Below are 26,588 nucleotides of genomic sequence, written 5' to 3'. Positions count from 1 at the left end.
ACCCAAATTTACTTTCAATAATAGTTTCTAAGTTTCTAGCTACTCCCAAAGTTTATCTTAAAGGGGGGGTGTTAGAGTAATAAATTAAATCATATTGATTTAATTATTAGGTCACTTATTATCTCTAATTTACTTAAGCTAAACTTTGGGCATATAATAATAAATTCTTTTATTAATTATTATCATGCAACCTAGGTTAGTTACCTGTTAGGGTTTTGATCTCCTTTTATAAAGATTGATCTCTCTTTGTAAATTAATTCATTTTTTATAAAAGTAATTTCTCTATTTGCTCATCAAGAATGTCTCATTTGTGGATCTGAATTCCAGCCTCCATAGCTTTTGCTTCTCTCTTTCTATGATACGTGTTTGTATGCAAGTGATTCTTGGGAGTTGTGGGGTTGATCTTTCATCAACTTCAACACATTCATTGTACGAGAACTAACACATACTTGGCATCATACCTAACTCTATACTTAGCACCATACTTGGTTCAACATTGGCCTTGTGTACAACATGTAACTGTCGAGCATGTCATACTGGCTTCACTGTCGAGCATGTCGTACCAACTTCCCCGTCGAGCAAGTCTTACTAGCTTCACCATACTATTTGTGTCATATTGCTCTACCTCTAGTATTTCCATACACTATATCATTGCTCCACCATTGGTCTTGTCATACATCATATAGTGTTTCACCATGAGTGACCTTTGCCTTCAAGAGGTTGATGTTCAAGTAGTGCCTCACCGTACAACCCCACCGTACATGCCTCATCATACGGTGAGCATCTCAACAATCTCTCGGTTGAAAGGTACATATTGATATCCGCAGAGTTATTTTAACGCGACTAACAAATGTCAAGAGTTTTAAGCACTACCAAATATTTGCACCATTTGAATTTAAATATCTTTATTTTGATACCTCCAAGGTACACTACATGAATTCAAAATCAATCAACATATACAACCTATACCATACAGTCTCAAGCCTCAAAGCAATATCTACCATATATTTACTAAGAAGCTTCAACTATATACCTAATATATGTCTAAAATGAGTTCATTCAACAACATTAGATATAAGTGGAAAAACAAACTTGTAGCATCAAGAACATTAATTATACATCGACCATATACCATGTCCTACATACACCTCTAAATGCCAACAATGTCAATCGAGCAACTGTTCCAACAAACACATCTCTAATCACAAAAGAACACATCACCGTCGTCTATAAGTATCCATGAGCACCTATAATTGATCAATCTATGTTGACTTCAATTGCAACATAGCAATATCCTAAAGCATCAAGAAAGTGATCAATATACTCAATACAAAGAAACCATAAGAAGATCAATGTCAAAGTTCCAACCATGGCCTCAAGAACATAAACATGACAACATGATCTAAAACATTTCAACCACAAAGATAAAATGCTATGTTTGAACATACCATAACATGATGTCAAATGAAAACATAATCCATAGCTTTAACAAAGACCCAGTTGAGCCCTCAAAGTATCAACATCTTGAATAACATAAAGATAAACATCTTCAAACTATTGTCCACAATTGTGAAAAGATCCTTATTAGGATATAAGACACACCTTACAACATCTACAAATACAAATGAAGATCACTCACTAACAAAAGAATCTACATCACTGGCAACAACTCCCACTAAACCATGGTGTCAAGTCACGCATGGCATCTAAATCACTACCAACAAATCCAACTATATGATGGTGTCCAATCACACATGGCTTTGTGACAAACACCCTTCACATAAAGAAGGAATTACTCTAACCAATCATCATCCTAAAACCGATTAGCCAAAGCAACACTGCTAGTATCTTCATCATCACTCTAAGAAGACTCTGAATCGAAAGAACTCTTCATTTTATTCTTCTTCTCTTGGCAATCCTTTCACATATGACAATTATGCCCACAGTTCCAACACTTCAACTTTGACTTCTTTCCAAAATATTCAAACTTCATGTCCTTTATGTTTTTGTCCTTCAATCTATCATGAACGGTGAGAGCCGCTTTAGCCACCTCTGCATCTCCAATAGAAGTGCAGCAACTACATCCATTTTTAATTGGGTGGTAGTACTTCCAATGGCCATCACAAGGTGCTCCCACTAATCAGGCAAAGAGCTTAACAATAACACAATCAACCCGCCTCTACTATTTCAGCTTGCCATTCCTAACCGCAAACATTTATACACTGCAATTCGTTATGAAATTCGATATGTCAACCTACATTACACAAACTGGTCAACCAACTCACATTCATCCAACCAACAATCACTACAAAACTATGTACTAACATGATATACACTACTCCACAGCCATCACCACACATTCACTGCACGAGAACTAGCACATATTGGCATCATACTTAACACTATTCTTGGCATTGTACTTGGTTCAAAATTGGCCTTGCGTACATTTACCTACCAAGCATGTTGTACTGGCTTTATTACCAAGCATGCCTGTAACGGCTTCACCGTACTAGTTTTGACATACTGCTCCACCACTGGTATTGTCATACACTGTATCATTCCTCCACCATTAGTCTTGTCATACACCATGTGGTGCTTCACCACAAGTGACTTTTGCCTCCAAGAGGCTGTCACTCGTACGGTGACCATCTACCATACAAATCACCTCAACAAACATGACAACATGAATTACAAAATGCAACCCAACTATTGATGATTGCTAACAAAATTGCTGGAGCGCTTCAATAATAGAAGTCGTCCTCCCCCTTAATCAATTCACAAATATCCTTGAAGATTCCTTGTTTCCCTCTTGTTCATCTTTGTGATTATTATTCTCTCTGATTTATTAAAAAGTTAGCTTCCTCCAGGATTGTCTCCTAAATATGTTGATGGAATTCAACATATGCTCTCAAAAATTATCACATTTTAAATAGGTAAAATTTATAATCTTAAACCTGTGTTAAATGTAAAACCAGTTTTCTAAAGTGTTGTGTTTATACAAGCATTTCTGTACCGTAATATTGCAGGGTGCTTACTACATAACAAACCCCTTCTGAATAATTTTGCTTGGCTTCTTATTCAGAATAAGCCACAGTTGTGTCCCCTACAACCAAACTTGTATTTCATTAACTCTTTAAGTATGCTTTTGAGAGAACTGCATGAATATAATCAACAGCAATCTGTACAACTTAATATGCCTGACAGCATATTTTCAGTGGAGAATTGGGGTGAAGCAACACCTCTAGCAATAAATAAATAGAATTTACCATTGCAGAACAAGCAATAGCAATCCTGAGACCAGTATTGTTAGGCCCATTCAATATCAGGCACAAATGCCTTGCGACAAAGTGTCAGCTCTTTTTCACTAACAATCTGGCATCGGCCTCTGTAGCTCAAGTCTTACAAGGAACTGAATGGTTTTGAAATCCTAAAACAACCCCAAGAAACTGCACATTCCATTCAAGTTTACTTGATCAACTAACTTGCCGCTACAATGCTACAATAACCACGATCTTGTTCCAGAACATATTTTCAAGTTTCACTTTGTGAAGATAAACCCTTTTGAATCAAAGCAAGCACTTGACTAGACAAAGAGTGTGATAGACGCTCTGAGTAGCGCTCAACCAAAGCTTCAATTTCAACAGAATCTAGAATCTTTTCTGATGGTTTGACTGAAAGAGGCTGACACCCTCTGGACCTTACAGTCTCATGACCTGCGCGCAAAGAAAAGCTTATAAATGGTATTAATCCTTTAAAATGAATACAAATGAAAATCTCCCAAAATAAATACTTACAAAAATTGCAGCCATTGAATCTGAGTTTTTCCCCAACCTCAGCGTCCATTGAACCATATAACTTGTCTTGCCTTGACTTATACAACTCATCAGGTAAGGCTAAGTCGCGAATCCTGTGTACATTTTCCATAGTTGTTTGTATAATACCATGGGCAAAATCCGAAAAGCCAGAACAATATTGTAAATGAGTTGACTCGGCATCAAATGTGTCCTGAACCCTAAGTTTAGTAAAAAGATTCAACGCTTTTTCAGCAGCATCTGATAGATTTATCAATGCTTCTTTGTACTCCTGTAGAGACATTGGTGATTCAGTCACAATCTCTCTCCCACTTTTCCCTGAAAATAGTTAAAAAAAGTTAAGCAATTTAAAATTAGCAAAAAAGATTCATCCACATAGATCATTGCAATTCAACTGCACATCCAATTTCTAAACATAAAATAGGAGTATACAAACTACTACAATTGAAGCCCACAGTAAGGATTGATATAGAAGGTTGCTGCATACCTGGTTTATCAGGCTGATATACTGAACAACCATTTTTCCTGGCATCATTTTCTACAAAATCCCCAATATCAACAGTTGAGCTTTTGTGACTCTGTGACAAACATGGTTGGAGCTCCGTGGGAATGTGATTTGAATGTGACTCTTCGCTTTTCTTACGTGAAATACTCATTTCTGCAGTCTTATCATTAAGTACTAATCTTGCACAGCATCTACTAGGGCAATTTACATCTAGATCTTCCTCTCTTTCTAATGAAAGCAAAGTAGGACCAAGAAGTTCTTGCTCAATTTCAGATTCTTGTCTAGTAGGCATTTCACCTTCATTTTCAAGGATGACTTGTGTGTTATCTTTGGTCTTGACATCTAAGTTCACTAGCAATCCCTTCGCATCCACACAGGAATGCAAGGAACACAACAAAGAATTGTCAAACTTATTACTGAGATTATCATTGATGTGTACAGCCTCCAGAATCTCATTACCACAAACTCTACCATCATATAACCCAGCATTTGAATTGGCTCCATCTTCAACCTCCATTGAACCTTCAGTAGTCGGTAGCATAAGAGATGCAGAATTATCACCAAAGATTGGCAGTTCATGAACAACTTTTCTCTGACCAGATTAAGAAAAATACCAATGGGTTTAAATAAATTAATATATAGTGCTAAAAAACTGGGCTATTTATTTACATAGAATTTTAGATGCATGGAAAATTAATTGCCAAAAATGTTCAAATTGCACCTGCAGCTGAAGCTGATTTAAATGTGTTCTTTCTCTAGAAAGCAGAAACCCATCAATAGGAAGATCCTGATCACTCAATGTTTCAGAGTCATCTGTTAAAGAACCATTTTTCACTCTAGGGGAGGTTTGAAATAGTGTCATTTGTGCCATTGAACATCTACTACGTGCAAGAAAACGAGTTGAAAGACTACTTCTTGCTGATGTTGACCCAATCTCCAGCTAAGTATCATAATGAAACATCATTTCGGGGTGTCAATCAACAAACTAAAAAGACGGCCATTACTAGGGAAAAACAAATTTATGACTTCGTTAAAAGAATGAATAAAATCAAATGATTGGTTAAAACTTGAACCTTAAAAGCTGTTGACAAACTTCCAAAATGTGTGCTGAAAAAATCCTTTTTACCACAGAACTCGTCCTTTCTTTCTTCTTCAACACTTGAAGCCTCACTTGTATTCTTGTCATAGTGTAGTTCCAAATTGCCTAGGAAGTTGCTCTCAGGAACCTTAGATGTATGTAAATTGCTGTCATTATTACACCCCATTTTTGGGAGAATATTACAATCAAACTCACCATTGAGGATGCTGCACATTGGTTGTGGTGTTCTATACATATGTGTCATATCAACATCTTTATCAGGCACATCACAATGCATATCTCCTTTCGTCTTCTTAATATCATCCGTACCAATATCAATATTTACAATATTTCCTGTTGAAATGGTCTCTTGCGTTTCTGAAGTCAAAATATCAGCAATAGAATTTACTGGTTGAGGATGACTATTTGCATTAAGGTGAGATCTCTCTTCAAAATTTTCAAAGCTTGCAGCACAAAGTGGTGGTCCATTACATTCAGAGCACTCCTCTTGTAAAATGTCAATTTCATCATAGAATACTGTATGAACAGTTCGCCAATGTCTATCCTTATTCACACTACACGTTTGAAAGAATGATTAAGAATTAAAGTGTGGTTCCAAAAAATAGGCGAAACAATTTATCATGAATTGGGTAAAAAGAACTGATGTAAGAAGGAAGCAAAATCCACAATTCAAAAGAATATACCTTTCTTTGCCCTTAGAAGTTGCAGAATTCTTATCATTGTCAGAACTAAGTGAGCTTTCAGGTGTTTTCTCAGAGAAGGTAGGTTGCTCTTCTGTTGTGAAACACCGGCGATGGCCACAATTATAGGGACGTATTGTAGCAGGGGGTGTTTTATATTCTTCATTTTCAGTAAATAAACGGTATCCATCGGGTCCCAAATGCTGCAAAGAAGTGAAGCTCCAATCAATGCCATTGAACTTATTATAGTAGAATCACGTGGGAAAAATGTGCTGTTAATGATGGTCAATTGTGGGCCAGGCCTATGACATGTTGGTTTGAAGTAACTAGAAGACTTTTCTTACCGATTTCAAAACCTATCCTCAATTTATCATCAAAAACTAAGTTGTTTAAACTTGATTGAGAATTTGAGTAATTGGCTACATTGAACGAAAAAAAATTAATCTTCCGTTTATCTCATTCAAAAATTGAAAGCATTATATTTTATTATTTGGCTATAATAACAATGGCAGTGTTTTTTTTTTACAATATTTTTACAAATAATATAGCATTTTTCAATTTGCTGGGTGCTTTCCATTTTTTCCCTTTTAAAACTGAGTATTTATTTTTTCTTTACACTCAATTTGCTGTGTAAATGGAATGCTACTATGGAGCTAACAGATATAAGCTTAGATCTCAACGCAAATAAAGAGATTTAAAACAATTTAATTTTAAAAATTAGGTAAAGAAAGACTTACATATAAAAATTAATGATAACCTTGTAGTATATTCGAATTCAAATCAGTAAGGAACCTCTAGTTTACATGCCAAATCATATGATTACCTCAGCCCATCTAGATTGACGAGGAAATAATATACTTGAGTCCATATTCTCCTTGTTATTTCTGGTGGCTGTGAGATTATCACCCATTAGTTTTGTCCGTGCCCATCTTGGAAGCCTTGATATACTAAAATTGAGTGCTGAAGGTTCTAGTGATCCTGCATCTTGAGGTGTATACCAAACTCCTGAATTAGCATTAGTATTACTATCAGTGTATTCATATTTAGCCTGATTTTGGAGGTCTTGTCTTTGTTGACAACAAAACTTAGCTTGATCTGGGATTTCTTCATTCTGTTGGCAACAGAGCCCATCTTTACCCAAAGCATCTTTAGATTGGGATTCCTCAGGGGATAAATTGGAATATGCACAAGAACCAACATTCATAACAACTCTTTTCTGCATTGTTTTAGATAGAAGAGCTGGCAGCTTCCAGACAAAAATACAGCTATCTCCACTAACCTGCAATATAGACCAGTTCGCATTATTTTTTTAAAGTCCTTTTATAAAATATGATGAAAGAGTTCATTCAATGTTTAACTATTCAAATACATTTTCATATTGATAATTGTTGAAATTGCATCAATTATGCTATTTGAAATATTCTTAAAATATATGCAGGGATAGTTTTTTTTCAGCAATTGTAGTCAAGGAAAGAGAAAATGTTTATTTGAAGACTTGACATAGTTCAGGCTACGGGAAACACGTAAAAACTGAGCCTATAATATTTAAAGGAATTGAGTTGAACTACAAGTAAAACACTATTAATGATACAGAATTAAGTTTCCCAGAACCGTAAATTAGTTTACACTCAATCCTTTCTATGATCAGAGAGCTCACAAGCTCATTGAGTTTCTTGGTGCACTGAACAAATTTTCACTTGAAAATAGTGATTTTCCAGGAAATTGTTCAAGCCACATCTTTCACCTAAGAATTGTAACTTGATCAAAGATAAATCACATTTTCCTTGAAAATCATGCCAAATTCACAATCAAATAACAATTTGTTATCCATAAACAGTTTCCAGGTTTGGGTTAGGTTTTTTACTGGTTTCAAAATTTTCCCTGACCCAAACCCATGTTTTCCTGATCAATTGAATTCTGTCTTTTGATTTGCTGATTATCCCAATCTAGCTAAGTTGCCAGTACGCGTTCGGGCAAGTGCATAGGAATCACATACAGGCAATTTTTTTGCCCTTTGAAACGTGTGTGTGTGTGTGTGTGTGTGTCTACATATATATGTATACAAAAAACTTAAAGAAATATACAACATTGTAGAACTAAAAAAATCGACAGTATGATACTTCTCATTGATCAATGCCAAATGCCAGAATGTTACCAATAAAGATAAATACCAAATGTCAATTGATACTTAAATATTTAATATTTATCTTTGTTAATTGACATTTGATAGAGATAATTTTAATTGTCTAAGTTTTGAATTCTGCTCTCCACTCGTAGACCTGTTGTAAAGTCTTCACACCATCGCCCCATTGCGAAGGGGTTCCCCCTCTTTTTGTTGGTCGTAGGATTGGCTGACTTAGTTGGCCCGAGGGCAGTCGTAATTTTGGTTTTTTCTTAGTCCTTGGGATGAATTTGAGCAGCCCTAGCAAGATCATGCCCAGTTGTGAGGTAGCCTTTGAGGGAGAGTAAGGTCTTTGTCGAGGAGCGATTGTCAGATAAAAGGTGTAAAATTTTGGATGTAGGACTGCATGAATGGTGAAGTGGCATGATTAAGTTTTGGAGTGTAATCTTGGATTGAAAGTGATTGAATTCACATCAGCTGGAGAAGGGTGGAATGGAGTATGATAAGACTGAGGTTTGAATTTGGATTGATCTGTGAAAGTGCAAGTTGATGAAAACAGAAATTGAGGAGAAGCAAGTCAAATTGTTAGCGATGAAGAGAACATGGAACTAATTCGATTTGCAAATGAAGTAGCTGCTGAAGCAAAGAAGGCAGATCAAAATATCCAAATTTAGCCCAACACTTCGTGAATTTTTTGTAGACCACTGCAGCAAGCTTGGGGCTGTGAAGCCCAACAAACACCATTTTTACACTCTTGTTTGCAATGCTCGAACCCAATCGCTTCTCCATTTGCTCAAGCATAAGGTTCAAAGTCAGAATACATAGGTGATTTTCAGGGAAGAAGAGAAAGAAAAGAAAACAAAGTAAAATTCTGAATTGGAACAAGCGAACAATCAATTTGAAGTGCAATTTAAAGAGGAATGACAAAACCAAATGTGAAATTGAATTGAAAAGGCAAAATGTAAGAGTTCAAGTTAGTGAACCAAGTAGTCAAATCGAGCTTGGGTCCAAGAGATGATCGGAATCCGACCTCTCAAGGGGCTCCGTAACCCAATGGGAGATCAGGTTCCACCCTCCAGTGGAACTGCATGCATGTGATGCAAAATTAAAGCCAAGTCAGGCAATAACACAATCAGTTCGACTTGCTTCCAAAGCAATGATCAAAAGAATGACAATGAAATCAGGCATAAGACTTTGAAATCAAGTGTTGAAGTTAAAATCAAGTGACTAAGATGAAAGCAAGGGATGATCAAACTAAGAAATCGGAGATGAGATGTTGAAATAGCAAAGCAAATTAAAGACGTACATGAAGTTGAAATGTTTAAAGGTAAGGAAGTGATGGTTCCTTTGGACGGAGTCTGAGGAGTGGCTGGAACCTGACCTAACTTGAAATGTTTAAAGGTAAGGAAGTGATGGTTCCTTTGGACGGAGTCTGAGGAGTGGCTGGAACCTGACCTAACTTGGGGCTCACGAGCCCAAGCAGAGATTGGAATCCAACCTCCTCTTGGACTCCATTATTTTGGTGCACAAACATAAAATCAACCGCATAAAATCATTTTATAATTTTAGGGCAAACATAGATAATGTGGTATCTACTGTTGTGTATGAGTTGAAAGCATAGAAGAGATTATAAAGAGTGGCACTTGTCGTAGAAAAGTCAGAGAAAATGTGATATCAACATGCTTGCACTTCAATTCAACATATATATCCCTCGTACATTCTTTAAAATATATTTAACAAGGGAAGAGAATAGGATTGTCAATGTGGATATAATTATGAATTCACATGGTAGGGATTTTGCTTTCCTGTAACAGAACTGATATATATGGATCAGAAAATGGTGGAGTTAATATTTGATTGAGTCTACCCAAATTATAACTGTACTAATACAAACATAAAATCATGACACATTTGTTCAATTTACCTCTTATGTTAAAGCATGTAGCTTCGGTCTGACATTACTGTGATCAGCATATATATATGTATATATGTACAACAGTATGATGCACATACTATTATACATATATGCATACATGCTGTATGTAACCAATGCACAGTACAAACTGATATATATTTTCTGAGATCATTTAAGGCATGATCGAAACATATTCTGATTCCTTTGGTATGTAGATCTCTTTCGATCTACACTTTATATCAGGCCGCTGATTTTAATGATTGGTATTACATTGTGTTACTTGTGTTAAGTTTGTAACAAATCGTGAATGATTAGTTACTTCCAAATAGGTGTAAGGATGAATGTCCATGTCTCCATTCCGAGACATGACCATTCATCCCCACACCCTTTCACTCAATATATATATGTGATCTGCCCAAGTAAACAAGGCATCGAAATCAATTAATGCAAGCATAGCAAAGGATCGAAGGACATTCCGAGTTCAAAAATGTTATTTTATCTCTGTTATTTCTGCACTAACTTCTACAGATTTTGGAATGAATCAGTCCTTTGTCAATAGTGTTCATACCTGCAATAAAATTGCACATCAGTCTACCATCGAATCTTAGGTCTGGTAAGAAACTTTACATGGTATCAGAGCAAGCGAACCCCAAGCTTGTTCGTACTAAAGCATCTATAGTGGATCAGAATGCCTCTGCAATGTCATATCAGAAATCTGGTTCAAGAGGGGCCTGATGGAATATCAATGTCTTCTTAAATGATCATAATATCCCCAGTGTTCAACGTTTGATGTGTTTGGGCCTGGTGCGAAGAGTATAAGATCAGGCAGATATTTTGAAGAGGTTATTGATTTCGTTTTCAAATGCAAAGATCCAATGCATGTGAACTATTCGTCTTGGTTTACAGAACTTGTCCTGACATCTACATGTCCTCCAAAACAAATTTGTGAGATGGAGGAGGTGGTGTGAAGGTTGGATAAGGATGGGCCACTAGATGTGGAGAAATTGAGAAATTTTTCTCTTCAGACTCGGTCTCGATAGTGTGCCCAAATAGAAAAGCGAGACCAAGAGACCAAATTGCACTACAAACTGATAATGATGCCACAACTTATGTCATAAACGGTCTACAAAAATAGATTGGCCTAATATTTATTCTGTATTGAGGTGAGAGCGTAAACATTTTGGTTATATGGATTCAATCCCTATTTGTCTCTGGCTTCTTGCACGGAAAGGCTCAGTCTTACAAAGGATATATGCATGTATTACCAAACTGAATAGATGGTCAAATATCGAGCAGACATAATTGAACATCTTATTAAATCGCCCAATTTAGGCTAGTATTGGCATAAGCTTTGACAGTAAAATTATGAACGTATGAAATGAAACCCATAACGGAAAATTCATTGGAAGCACTGAAAGTTGGAGATGCTCTCACCAGCAAAGATGAGAATTGAGATAGCTGATTATGTATTAATGGTGTTTGGCATTGCAGCTTGGTTAAAACCTAAATCCAAGTTCATGGGCTTCAAGATTGTTGGTCTGATGACTCATTGATCTATTCAAGCTATAAATTTCCTTCGGTGAGAATATTACTTTGCAGACTTGTACATCGACACTAACAACACTTATGACTACCTAATGGATATGCCGAATTGGTGACTAGGTTTATTCTCTCACATTCGCATTCAACTCATGAAAACTCCATGAAAGGTACTAATGCGTACACGAGAATTGATTGCAAATAATTTCTCTTGCAAAATAAGTTATAGATGGATGTCGTGATCAATATAAACTTTGGAGAAGAACCCTTGTCGTGTAATGCACAGATCATATGCAGAATGATCTGAGTGCTAGAAAACAATATTTAGTTGAACTCCAATCGGTCAATGTATTAGACACACAAAATACTCTAGTCAATGTGGCTTCATCACTCTAAAGAATCATAAGTCAGTCATTAAAGAAAACCATAGCATATGATGGGCTAATATTATAATGATGGATACGCAGATGGGTTAATATTATAATGATGGAAAAAGTGTATAGATAGAATATAATCTATCAATGGATGGTAGAGTCAAAATGACAAATATTCTATGAAGGATGAAAATTGATTCATGTGTTATATTTCCTATATGGGCTCACCTCATGAAAAGCAAATATTTGAAACACAACGATGAAAGCATATGGAATTCAGATTCAAAGGGAGTCTGGCATCTTCAAAGAGGTCAAAATGTTGATGAACTCAAGCTTCAGAGGGAGCAGATAAGTTCAGTCAACTTGTGACAATCCTAATCATAGTAATTGAGTGTCATGTCCCCTTTTCAAATAATTAAAAAATAATAATCTTTGCTAAGGCAAGCAGGCCCAAGAAAGTGAAGTTTCGGAAAAAGGGGGTTAATCTTTGGAAACCGTTGGACTAATAAATGAAAATTATTATTAAAATATGTTTCATTAACCTCTCTTGGACGTGAGTTACGGTTATGCCCTCTTTTAAGAGGTTTGGAGGCATTTTGGGCGGATACCAAAATTGGATTTTTTTGCTCATTCTTTGTTATTCTTCAAAGGCTGCCAAACCTGTGGAGAAGGAGACCCAAGAACGGGAGTTTGCAGGTTTCCAGGGAGACCCAAGAACGGGAGTTTGCAGGTTTCCAGGAAGGCTAAGGACGGGAGTTCGAAGCCATTCCATGTGCATGCTCATACAGAGTTTGCCTTTGTGCTGAACAATTTAGATTTGTGGGTTTTCGGGTGTGTTTTTTGTATGAGTTTGGTGTTTTCAGTTGAGCATTTCATATCAGTTTGGGTTGCTGCTGTATTTCAGACTTTAAGGTGTTAAAATAGAGCTGAATATATGTATTGGGACGTGATTAAACTTCTGAGATAGATTATTAGTGTTTTTGCGGTGTTTCCGGGCATTTTTGTGTTAATTTCGGGAGCCCGATGAGCATAGTTTTTGTCCTACATTTGAGAACTGTTGTGTAAAGGCTATACGGATCTGGAAATGTCATTTTGTAGGCTGTTATGTTGCTGAAATTTCTGTAAAAATGTCCACTTTCAGATTTATTAATAATAGGTGAAACTGTGAAGCTTTTGGCACAATTTCTGGCATACCCGATTTGGGATTTCTTGAGAAATTTGGTGGATCTTTGTGATATTAGTTGTTTGATCTTGAAAATCTGATTAGAGGTTGGAAATATCATGTAAAATCAGTAAAGGGACATTTCAGTGGTATCAGAACCATGATCTTGTCAGCCTGAGGGTTTGTAGAAGTTTTCATGTCAGTTTGACAACTACCCAGATCTTGCATGTCAGTTTTGACAACTACCCAAATCTTGCATGTTATAATTTATGGTTGCATGTTGCTTCTAATCAGCTGCATGTCAAAATTTATGGTTGCATTCTACTTCTAATCATTTGCATGTTAGTTCTTGGTGAATTTGGTGGTTGTAGAAGTTTGCATGTCAGTTTTGACAACTACCCAAATCTTGCATGTCAGTTTTGACAACTACCCAGATCTTGCATGTTAGTTTTGACAACTACCCAGATCTTGCGTGTCAGTTTTGATAACTACCCAAATTTTCCATGTCAAAATTTATGGTTGCATTCTACTTCTAATCATTTGCATGTTAGTTCTTGGTGAATTTGGTGGTTGCATGTTGCTTCTAATCAGCTGCATGTCAAAATTTATGGTTGCATGCAACTAAGTGAAAGAGAAAAAAGATATTTGCAGCGAGAAAAGAATAAAGAAATTTTGATCAAACCTCTAGTTGAAAGTAAAAGTACAAAATCCAAGGAAGGGAAAAGTATGGCTGATCCAGATGAGATGGCAAAGAAATTCTTCCAAGACATCCAAAATACTTAGAAGCAAACAGTGGATAGTTTGGCAGAAACTAGAGAGGCTTTGCGAATATTGACAAAAAAACTACAAGGAGTTGCATCTATTAATGAGAAAGGGAGCACTTCAGAGGAGCCAAGAAATCTGAAATCCACACCATCTAAATCAACCAAAACTATTTTCTTGCCTGCAGATGAGCCACCAGTACCAAATCCAGCTATTAATCCTGTGGAAGAGGTTACAGGTAACTTGATTACATTAAGAGCTACTTATAATGGCTTAGATGATGACTTTCGTAGTTCGGTTCGTTTTAGAGAATATGTGGATATGATGAACACTTTGATGCCCAAGAAAGAATACAGAAGGGAACATGACATAAGTGGAAGAGAGCTCAAAAATAAAATAAGCAAGTTTATAGCACCTACTTTTGATGGAACAAATAAAATTTCAGCTAGAGCATGGCTACAAAAATTACAAACCTTCTTCACACTTAACCCCATGAAGGAGAGTGATGTTGTTCAAATTGCAAGTCTACACTTGAAAAATGCAGCCTATGATTGGTGGTATCATGGAATGACTACTCAAGGTCATGATCAGGTAACTACATTTGATGATTTTAGTCAAAGAGTGATAGATAGATTTGACCTCAAGGATGATGATTATGAGGATGTTGTTGTGCATGATGGTGAGATACCTGGTGGAGATGACCAGACATTGAGCATTCATGACTTTTCTGAGAGAGAGTACCAGGCACAGTTAGATGCTTCGTCACATGAGGTTGAGGCTAGTAGTACTTCACATGATTTATCCCGCCAGCTGAAGGTGAGTGAAGACAGTATTGTGACTACATTATCTCACCATGACAGGTATGTGGAGTTAGTTGGTATTGGTCATATTACTCAAGTGAGGATTTTGCTTCAGTTACCAGCTGATTCTAGTTCACAGATATGGACTCGAGATTGTTATATTGGCATTTGGGGTTCAGTTGACTGTAAATCTTTAACACTTTTTGGTAGTAGTGATTGTTTGGGTGCTATCATGGATTTGATTAGCAGATTGCACAGTGTTGTCTTTTCTTGTGCCAGGAGCTTATCCGATGTTGGTATTAGTTTTTATACACTGGTGTTGGGCTTTGTTCATATATCCAATCGACCATACTTGCTGGAATGTGTTGATGATATTTCATATTTGGTAGTGTGTATAGATGAGTCCCAGGATCATATTGGCATTGATGACATCCAGGAGGATGCAGTGGGCAGTTTTGAAGACTTAGTTTCCTTGGGTACAGAGGAGTTGGACAGCAGTGCTAATGTTTTTGATACTCCGTATGTTGATATGAGCTTTATATTTGATTTACAGGATATGGATGGTAATACTCTAGAGACTAGTAACTTTGAGGATACTCCTTTAGATAGTGCATCAAAGGAGGTTTGTAGGAGACAGTCAAGCCAGTGCCATCATGTGTCTAATCAGTTGAGAGTTAGTGACTGAGACATTGCTGTCACTTGCCAGCATTTCGATGCTGCTCGTTAGTTGTTAACAGTTTATGGATAGGGTTCTCCTACTAGTGATGAGCAGGAAGGCAATTATCTTTCCTTGATAGAGATCCACTCTTTATGGGAGGCTATTGAGATTTTGAGACAGAATTATATGCAATTGGTAGCCGATAGAGATTATCTTATGGAGTGGGGCAGTACAGCATATGATGCATTGTTGGCCAAGGAAGATGAGGTGAGTGAGATTACTGAGCAGCTTGAGGTGACTTCTGAGATTCTTGAGAGTACACAGTTGGCTTTCAAGGAGTCACAGTTTCATTTGGCTAAGGTGACCATGGAGTTAGAGCGGCTACAGTCTTTACCTGATTCTATACAATCACAAGTTGTGGTGTTTGGTGATCCGAGGATGTCCATGGCCGAGATTGTCAGAGACAGTGGAGATGGGGATGCATCCATCCTTGATACTAACATTGTCATATCAGGTTCATTCCCACTAGAGTCAAGTTCAGTTGAGTTGGGTGTTGTAGCAGATTGTTGTATGCCTGACATGGTGGTGGCCTCTAGTACTGATGGCACAGAGACTAGAGATGTATCAAAGATCATGTGTGATGTTGGTGAGTCAACAGTTGGCATGGTTCCTGCTAGTAATACTACTCCCTTGGTGATATCTTCAGAGGTAGTAGTCAGTTCCAACATGGTTAATGATCAATTGCAGTTAGTTTCATCTGGATTACAATCTGAGCCACTGACTGAGATTGGCGCATTCTATCGGCATTACACTATGAGGTACGCTCATCAATTTACCTTTGATGACCATGTTGATGAGATTATGATACAGAGATGTACTTTGGTTCCTAGTGCTTATCATCAGTTATGGAATAGTTTGATGCCTCGGGATGAGAGTTGTGATGGGCACGACATGGCGATAGGTCCTGCAGTTGATAGCTTGATAATACATGACTTAGAGCAGGAGTTTTGGAGTGATGCTTCAGCAGGTGTTGTTATTGATTCTTCTCCTTTGGCTATGACATCTCCTAACTTAGTTACTGATCAGTCACAGTGGGTTGTATCACTTGTTCATGGTGAGCTGTTGACTGAGGTTGGTTTTTTTAATCAACATTATATTGCAGGGTATGTACATCAGTTAGCAATTGATCCTTGTGTTGAGGAGTTGATGGCAGGAAAATTTGGTTTGGGTTCCATTTCTTGTTGTTTATCTTGTGATGGCTTTTCACCATCAGGGGTGCATGGGAGTTATGGTTATGAGATAGTGGCCAATGATCTACAGAGTTGTGTTGACTGCAGGAGTTGTACAGTGTGTGGATTCTCCATAATTGGTATAGTTTCATTTGAGAGAATTCACCATTGTTGCAGAGTTGGATTGTACATTCTGTATAGGCCAGTGGGATGCGTTGATGGTATTTATTGTGTTGGCAGTTTGATTTGTCCACTTTACTTGGGTTCTAATGTTCTAAGAGTTTGTGTCTCATGGTTTTTTGATTGTGGTAGTGGTGATTTTGGAGTTTGGTTGAGCTGTAATTGTCAGTTTGATTATGGATTCCTTTTGGTCATATTGCAAAGGATATTGCAGGAGCCTATGTTATTTGGCAGTAGTATAGTTCATGACTACATTTGGGATCCAGGTGGATTGATTGGTTTATTGTTTAGCCATTGCTTGAGGACAAGCAATGTTTGGGAGGGGAGGACTTGTCATGTCCCCTTTTCAAATAATTAAAAAATAATAATCTTTGCTAAGGCAAGCAAGCCCAAGAAAGTGAAGTTTCGGAAAAAGGGGGTTAATCTTTGCAAACCGTTGGACTAATAAATGAAAATTATTATTAAAATATGTTTCATTAACCTCTCTTGGACGTGAGTTACGGTTATGCCCTCTTTTAAGAGGTTTGGAGGCATTTTGGGCGGATACCAGAATTGGATTTTTTTGCTCATTCTTTGTTATTCTTCAGAGGCTGCCAAACCTGTGGAGAAGGAGACCCAAGAACGGGAGTTTGCAGGTTTCCAAGGAGACCCAAGAACGGGAGTTTGCAGGTTTCCAAGAAGGCTAAGGACGGGAGTTTGAAGTCATTCCATTTGCATGCTCATACAGAGTTTGCCTTTGTGCTGAACAGTTTAGATTTGTGGGTTTTCGGGTGTGTTTTTTGTATGAGTTTGGTGTTTTCAGTTGAGCATTTCATATCAGTTTGGGTTGCTGCTGTATTTCAGACTTTAAGGTGTTAAAATAGAGCTGAATATATGTATTGGGATGTGATTAAACTTCTGAGATAGATTATTAGTGTTTTTGTGGTGTTTCCGAGCATTTTTGTGTTAATTTCGGGAGCCCGATGAGCATAGTTTTTGTCCTACATTTGAGAACTGTTGTGTAAAGGCTATACGGATCTGGAAATGTCATTTTGTAGGCTGTTATGCTGCTGAAATTTCTGTAAAAATGTCCACTTTCAGATTTATTAATAATAGGTGAAGCTGTGAAGCTTTTGGCACAATTTCTGGGATACCCGATTTGGGGTTTCTTGAGAAATTTGGTGGATCTTTGTGATATTAGTTGTTTGATCTTGAAAATCTGATTAGAGGTTGGAAATATCATGTAAAATCAGAAAAGGGACATTTCATTGAGAGGGAGTTTCACTGTTGAAGGTGAAATACTTATGAGGTAAACTTTATTTAATTGATTATTATACTAATGAAATCATTTAATGCCTTGTGCGCCTTGTGGTAATCATGAGGAAGTCACAACTTCCATATGATTATCACTTTTATTTGTTAATGTTTTTGAAAGATGACAATCTTACAATCATGATCGACATCATGTGATGGTTGATACAAATCAAGATAGATGATTTCTAGCATGGTGGATTCAATTCCCTAAAACAGACCATGACCTTCTAGATTGTGATAGACATCGTGCGATGGTTGAAACATATCACAATAGATTATGAATGTTCCTATGGTAAGTGTACATTACCTTTGAACATTTTGAGTTATGGTGAATATCATTAGACTTGATATTCTCAGTCATGCCATATCTCTAATATCATATTGAGGTGATATCTAAAACTAGGTATCACATGTTAGGTGATTCCTCATATCACATGTTAGGTAATATGTAAAATTGGGTATCACATGTTAGGTGATTCCTCATATCACGTGTTAGGTGATATGCAAAACTGGTTATCACATGTTAGGTGATATGTAAAATTGGGTATCATGTGTTAAGTGATTCCTCATATCACGTGTTAGGTGATATGTAAAACTGTGTATCACGTGTTAGGTGATTCCTCATATCATGTGTTAGGTGATATGTAAAACTAGGTATTATATGTTAGGTGATACTTCATATCATGTGTTATGTGATCACAAGATATGTAATATGATTATATCATGTGAAATGATATTTGTAGAAGATCAATATGTTCATTTTTATCATGGTGGATATTATTTGACTTGATGTTCTTTTATGGTAAGATATCATGAGACTTGATATTTGTGTACACACCATAACTGGAAAGAATATAATGAGACTTGACTTTCTTAAATATATCTAGAGGATATTACTTTTCAGTAAGAACAACTTATATATATGCACTTTGTCTTCTCTAGCTAAGAGGGAGTGTAAAAGCATGTAGCTTCAGTCTAACATTACTATGATCAGCATACATGCATACATACATATATATATACTTGTTGTATGTAACCAATGCACAATAAAAACCGATGATATATATTTTCTAAGATCATTTAAGGCATGATCGAAACAGATTTTGATTCCTTTGGTATGTAGATCTTTTTCGATCTACACTTTATATCAGGCCACAGATCTTAATGATTGGTATTTCATTGTGTTACTTGTGTTAAGTTTGTAACAAATCATGAATGATTAGTTACTTCCGAATAGGTGTAAGGATAAATGTCCATGTCTCCATTCCGAGACATGTCCATTCATCCCCACACCCTTTCACTCAATATATATACCTGATCTGCCCAAGTAAACAAGGCATCAAAATCAATCAAGCATACCAAAGGATCGAAGGACATTCTAAGTTCAAGAATATTATTTTATCTCTGTTATTTCTGCACTACTACAGATTCTTAAGCAAATCAGTCCTTTGTCAATAGTGTTCATACCTGTAACAAAATTGTGCATCAGTCTACCACAAATCTGAAATCTGGTAAGAAACTTTACATCATCTAATTCCTTGTCGTTCATGTTAGTAAATAATATCCCATTATTTAATTAATATAATCCATTTTCATGACATTTACATGAGGACAACAACAAAACACTAGGACTCTCCACCAAAGAGGTGAGTCAATTAACAGATCCAAGATCTCAACTAGTCGAAACAACAAACTGATTTCACACGAAGTTGCACAATCCAAAAGAATACAATGCATAAAAAGAGGCTACATAGGAAAGTCCAAAGGTTCCATGATTACAAACAAGGGAACTCCAAAAATCTTGTGCAAGATATACAAGTTAAATTCCAAGTCTTGCACAAGAAACATTGCAAGGCCCATATCCAACCTACAATTACATCGTATCATAAACATTTTAACATGACCTTAGCTAAAATCATAAGAAAAATCAACACAACAATTATATTAATGTTGGTGGGTGTTGGTGTTAATAGGTATTTACTATTTAGTATTTACGCTTTGCTTAAGTTTACTTAGGATAATGCATTTTCATATTAGTTGTCATGTGTCTACCTAGGAGTTTGCATATTCATATTAGTTGTCATGTAGAAAACACAATAGTTTGCATTTTATTTAAGCACATGTTGTCTACTACATCTCTTTGTGAGATACACCTTTGTATTCTTATCCTCTCATTGTTGCATTACTTTCATGTATAATGGAGGATAATCCACTCTTGGTGGACATGTGCTTAATTGTTATGCTTATCGCTTGCACGACTCCTACTCATCTTGATTTCCTTTATATACAAATACTTCTATGATGTATTCATCCATTATCATTTGATCATTATTGAGATTCTCATTTGATCATCTCTTGTCTCTCTTGTGCTTCTAGATCTTGGTATTGCATTCATTGCCTTAGGCAAATTCTTACAGTGGGAAAAAAATAATATATCTCCTCAAATCCCACCAATACCCGCAAGGGTGGACTTGGTCCCACAAGTCAACAACAATAGGAGAAAAGCACATGCCACTAACTTAACACCATTTAAAGCAAGCAACCATGAGGCAAAACCATCACAAGAAAACACAAACATTATAAAGGGTTGCTACAAAAGCATTATATTTTTTCAAATATGTTGCACACTGACACATCCCCTATATATTTGGCCCTCTAGGAGATGTCCCAAAAAAATGTCACATGTCATCCTTACATTCACATCCCCAAAGTGTTATGGAACATTTTAAAAACTAACAAAACTTAATGTTTTCCTTAAGAAATCGGAGTAAAAACAAGTTGAAGTTGTAGTGCCTCTCCCATTTGATTTCTATAAGTCATCCAAAAGGATGCAACTCTGAGGCTCGTGCTTTGGGAGTGATCTTGTTCAAACCCATGAGTGGTCTACACCCTTGGGGTGATTTGATTATGTTATTGTATCAGCAAGTTGATTATGCTTATGCCTGATTTATGAGATTATGATGTATTAGAGGGTTTCACTGAGGTTTGTGCCAGTGGTTACTTGGATCAATATGGTATCACAAAGTAATTTTTTGATTACCTAAGTTGTGAACAATAGGTTCATTGTGTATTACTTGTCTTGTTGCACTTGACTAGGTTCCTGCAACGGTGTTTACTCATGTGCTTGACCATGTTGAATTATATGTCTAAGGTTCCATTTATGTTGTTCAGTAATTGTTATTATTTCCATTATCAAATGCTTAGAATAATTGGAAATGAGTTATCCATATCAAATTCATGAATTGATGCACTACGAATATCTATCTTGTTCCTTTCACTAGACTTGTGTAAATGGATTATTGAAATGGGGTATTTAAATGATTATTTAAATAAGATATATTAAATGTTTTATTACGTGATTTCGCATAATTGTTGTTTCAACTATTATATATTGTGCATCTACACTCGATTGTTTTTGTTTACTGTACAAGACTTATATCCCCAGTAGCAGCACATGGAGTTAGTGATCAAACCTTTCATGATGAGCCAATATCGTCCTTGTATGGGCGATGTATCTTTGTATTGATTATTTTAACCCTCCAATAATTGGTAAATCTAGATTCATTTTACATGTGTCTAGACCCGTGAGCGTGTTTGTGCATTTATGAATCCGCAATGGTCACAGAAAATGTTAATTAAATGTTGATTTAATGGGTTAGGGGGATTTTATTTATTTGATTTCCTAACTAATTTTGTCGTAGTTGAATTCCAATTTAATTGGAATTGCCTAATTTAATTTGGGAAAGGGGCCAATTGGTTATTAAGTTATTTTAATAACCTAATTCATAAGTCACTTTAGAAAACTGTTTATATTAGCAAATGAGAACTTTATTTCTCACTTCTCAAATTGTAATTTCATCCTTCAAGAGCAAAATGCTGAAACCCTCTTTGGGCTGAAACGATGATTTGTTCATTGAGGGAGTTTGGCTTGACAGATCTTTGCGAAGTTGGTCACATTGCATTCGTATCAAGATTGCTCTGCTTCCTGAAGATTTCAACCAATTCAACGTGGTATTTATTTATTTCTCCCCGTTCTTGGTGTTTACCAAACGCGTGAGGTAGGATTTTCTGGTTTAATAGCTTTTAGTCTGTTTTAATTCATTCTTTTGATTGCTAAATGTTAGGGAGGCGAGAACTAATGTTCCCCTCCGTCTTTACACAATTCCCTCACCCGATTGGATGGGTGTTAACATTTTACCTCTTCAGTATGTGGGTTTGTAAGTTTTCTTGTTGTTATGCTATTGGATTTCTGTGAAGTGTCTGGATCCAAGATTTTATTTGAAAAGTGTGATGTTGGGTGGATTTAGACCAATGGGTTTTAATTTGGTCGAATTATTTGATGTTTATTCTTGGGTTATTTACGCATTCTCTTGTTTTGTGTGCCACTTAGTTTCACTCGTTTCTCTATTTGGCTTAATTAGAGATTTGATCTTGTAGCCCTTGCCTCAACAATTAGGATTGTGAAATTGGAATGGTTATAGGACATTCCGAGGTATTTTATTTCCCAATCCTAAGTTGTATCTTCGTATTTATTTTTGTGGACTTGTGTCTTGCTGAATTTATCAAGTTGTGAATCAGAGTCTGTTTTGTGAATTTTATGGACCCTAGGTCTTGTGACCATACCCTAGAGTTGGGGTTTCAGCTTCGATGTTATCTGAGAAGTTTGAATTTTGGGTTTTTTATCCTTGCCTCATTTTGAGTGTTGCCCATATTTTGTTGGGGTTGTGGTAGTGTCTTCTTGGATTATAAAAATGGATTGTATTACATGTTTCCTTGCATGTTATGCTTTTACTCCGTGGACACTGGGATTTGTATCGAATCCATACTCTCAAATATAAGTCAGTTGAGTGAATTCAAGGCACTTAGTGATTTATTGCATTATTGGGATTTGTGACAAATTTGTACTCCCAGATATGCATCAATTGAGTGAGCTTATTGTACTTGTATCATTTGTTGCATTTCCCAACCCTTGCATTGGTATTACTTGGTTATGTTCACAAAAGTTGGTTGTGGCCACACATGAGCATGTGCGCGTGTATGACAAGATCTTGCCAGACATGAACTCTCGGATATAGGTCGGTTGGGAGATTGTTCATTTGGGAATTGGGTTGGAAACTTGCATTATCTACAGACACAAATCATGTGATGAGCATGGGTATGTAGGGTAGACATGTGGAGTGGCTTCTCTCGTATGCCCCGACTTAGAAGTGGCCAACAAAGTAAGGTGAAGAGGTTTAAACAAGTGATAACCAAATTAATAAATGGGAAAATAAAACTTAATGATAAGATAAGATAAGTATTGAGCATCCTGTGGGAGCGTGTTACAACACTGGGTGTTGGGCCTCCTGAGGGAGTGTACTACCATACTAGGTATTGGGCCTCCCAAGTGGAGTGTGTTACCATGCCACCTACAGCTTCGCCTTTCTAATGTCAGGCACTTGAACTCCACTAAAGTCCCTACATAGTGTAATGTCCCCACTAACAAGAACAATAATACCTACAAAACCCAATGTTAAAATTTATACAATAATAAAACATATTTCACTATTCTACTCTCTATCATAACCCAACCTTAAAAATGTCCCCACATCGAGGTCAATAACCCTCTTGGGGATGCTTAGATCCTCAGTTACTTCTGTCTTCTATGAAGTGCTCCCTTTAAGGTCCTTCCTAGAAGAGACATTCTCTATCCAGGGCCCTTGACACATATGCATATGTTAACATCTACGAAATATTCTAGCTTTATAACCATATTAAGATCACTATCTTTCCAAAGGAACTCTCTTGATCTAAAGTTGTTAACCATATTAAGATCACTCTCTTCCCTAAAACGGGACTGTCTTGATCTTAAACCATTAACCATTAAGTCATGTGTGTTATCCATTTTGAATTTCGTCTTTACATATACATATGTATATGCATAAATTATCCACAAGTATGATTTATTAATATAAATAAATTCATAAACATAATTAAACAAATATAATCTATAAACATACATTTCCTACCTTTCTCTTTGCTTGGTCCATGTGGCTCTATCATTAATCTACCCTTCAATGAATTATTCCTTCTAGATTATCACAACTCTATATTTACTTTCTAAGATTCTTCCTTTTCTAATTCTAAGGAAGAGATAAAATATACCTTTTTCTTTCTTCTTTTCCAAGAGTCACATCCTTTCATAATACAAATCCTTTGAAAAGTCCAAACAGTTCATGGTTATAATCCTTTCAAAAAGTCACAACACTTCATAGCTAAAATCCTTTGGAAAAGCTCCAATACTTTATAATTACAACATTTTTGAAGAGTCGCAACTATTCATAGTTATGGCCCTTTCGAAAGTTCACGTCCTTTCAATATCATTGATACTTTTTTAGAAAGTCACTTTTTTATTTTCTTCATATTACTTTCCTCTTCCGTTTTTCTTTTTCGAACTCCTATCTTCTCCTCTTCCTTTTCCCTCTCTCTAAAATAAACTCTCTTCTCTTTTATATTTAATTTTAAGGAGTCATGTCTATTTGTTAAATATCTCTTAACTTTTCATTAGATTTAGTTAGTTTATATTATTCTATGTTATATTATTTATTTACTTACTTATTTGTGTTTATTATTATTTACTATTAAATTCTATTTAGAAAGTTAACATACTTTCTACAAAATTGTCTCTTGTATTTAACTTTATTTCTTTATTTATTCATTGTATTTTTATTATTTTTTAACTATTTAAAATATCATGCTACTGTTTGTATATTTTAGTATTAGTTTTAATATAACTTTATTATCATTATTTATTCAATAACACTGTATTATATAATTATTATTGAAATTCTATCTTAAAATAGGGATATGATAATCCACCCTTCCTCAAATTGCTTGTCCTCAAGCAATTAGATAATTTCTTCCGTTGAGTTGAAATAGATATTTCTTTTAGTTTGAATTCTTACATTGCTATTATGGATATGTTTGAATCCTTTCTAATAGACCTTAACTTTATAAATTAGTATTTCATATAAATTATTTTTCTACATCCTCTTTAACCCTATAGGATGGTAAGATCATGTTCTGATACCACTATAATGTCCCCACAAGCGAGGACAATAATACCTGCAAACCTAATGTTAAAATTTATACAGTAATAAAATATATTTCACTATTCTACCCTCTATCCTAAAACAACCTTAAAGACATCTCCACATCAAGATCAATAACCCTCTTGAGGATTCTTAGATACCCGATTACTTATCTATCTTCTATGATGTGCTCCCTTTAAGATCCTTCCTAGAAGAGACATTCTCTATCCAGGCCCTTGACACATGCATATGTTAACATCTACGAAATATTCCGGCCTTATAACCATATTAAGATCACTCTATTCTTGATCCTAAGCTATTAACAATATTAAGAGCACTCCCTTCCCTAAAAAGGGACTCTCTTGATCTTTAAAAACATTAACCATTAAGTCATTTGTGTTATTCATTTTGAATTCCATTTTTACGTATGCGTATCTATATACATAAATTATCCACAAGTATGATTTATTAATATAAATAAATTCATAAACATAATTAAACAAATATAATCCATAAACATACCTTTCTTACTTTCCTCTTTGCTTGGTCCATGTGGCTCTATCATTACTCTACCCTTCAATGAATTATTCCTTGTAGATTATCTCAACTCTATATTTAGTTTCTAAAATTTTTCCTTTATTAACTCTAAGGAAAGAATAAAACATAGTTTTTTGTTTCTTCTTTTCCAAAAGGCACAACCTTTCATAATAAAAATCTTTTGAAAAGTCACAACACTTCATAGTTATAATCCTTTCGAAAAGTCACAACACTTCATAAGTTCGTAACTAAAATCCTTTGGAAAAGTTCCAATACTTTATAATTACAACATTTTGGAAGAGTCGCAACTATCCATTGTTATAGCTCTTTCGAAGGATCACATCCTTTTAATATCATTGATATCGTTTTAGAAAATCACTTCCTTATTTTCTTCATATTACTTTCTTCTTCCATTTTTCCTTTTTGAACTCCTATATTCTACTCTTCTTTTTCCCTCTCTCTAAACTCTCTTCCCTTTCATATCTTAATTCTAAGGAGTCAAGTCTATTTGCTAAATATCTCTTGACTTTTCATTAGATTTAGTTAATTTACATTATTCTATGTTATATTATTTATTTACTTATTTGTGTTCATTATAATTATTTATTATTAAATTCTATTTAGAAAGTTAACATACTTTTTACAATATTATCTTTTGTAATTAATTTTATTTCTTTATTTATTCATTGTAATTTTATTATTTTTTAATTACTTAAAATATCATATTATTTCTTTGATCATATAGATTAAATAATTATTATTTTCTATTTTATATTTTAGTATTAGTTTTAATATAACTTCATTATCATTATTTATTTAATAACATTGTATTATATAATTATTATTAAAAT

At 35.4% G+C, this 26,588-nt stretch overlaps 1 protein-coding gene across 1 annotated transcript in view; it reads right to left on the bottom strand.

Moving 5' to 3' along the window:
• Positions 1–2,939: 2,939 nt before the first annotated feature.
• LOC149544448 (Transducin/WD40 repeat-like superfamily protein) overlaps positions 2,940–26,588 on the bottom strand; it is a 111,882-nt gene continuing 88,233 nt past the window's right edge. Inside the window, exons 16-22 of the mRNA XM_089798857.1 lie at positions 6,920–7,375; positions 6,100–6,299; positions 5,391–5,970; positions 5,039–5,257; positions 4,300–4,909; positions 3,795–4,130; positions 2,940–3,713 (exon numbers count right to left, since the gene is read on the bottom strand). Of these exons, the coding sequence (XP_089654983.1) occupies positions 3,532–3,713; positions 3,795–4,130; positions 4,300–4,909; positions 5,039–5,257; positions 5,391–5,970; positions 6,100–6,299; positions 6,920–7,375 (2,583 nt within the window). The 3' untranslated portion in view covers positions 2,940–3,531. The remainder of the gene's footprint in view (positions 3,714–3,794; positions 4,131–4,299; positions 4,910–5,038; positions 5,258–5,390; positions 5,971–6,099; positions 6,300–6,919; positions 7,376–26,588) is intronic.

Source organism: Cupressus sempervirens, chromosome 8 (assembly GCF_028749045.1).
Source record: "Cupressus sempervirens isolate cs-2001-9-10 chromosome 8, ASM2874904v1, whole genome shotgun sequence".
Lineage (NCBI taxonomy): Eukaryota > Viridiplantae > Streptophyta > Pinopsida > Cupressales > Cupressaceae > Cupressus > Cupressus sempervirens.
This window is presented reverse-complemented; position numbering and strand designations above follow the sequence as displayed.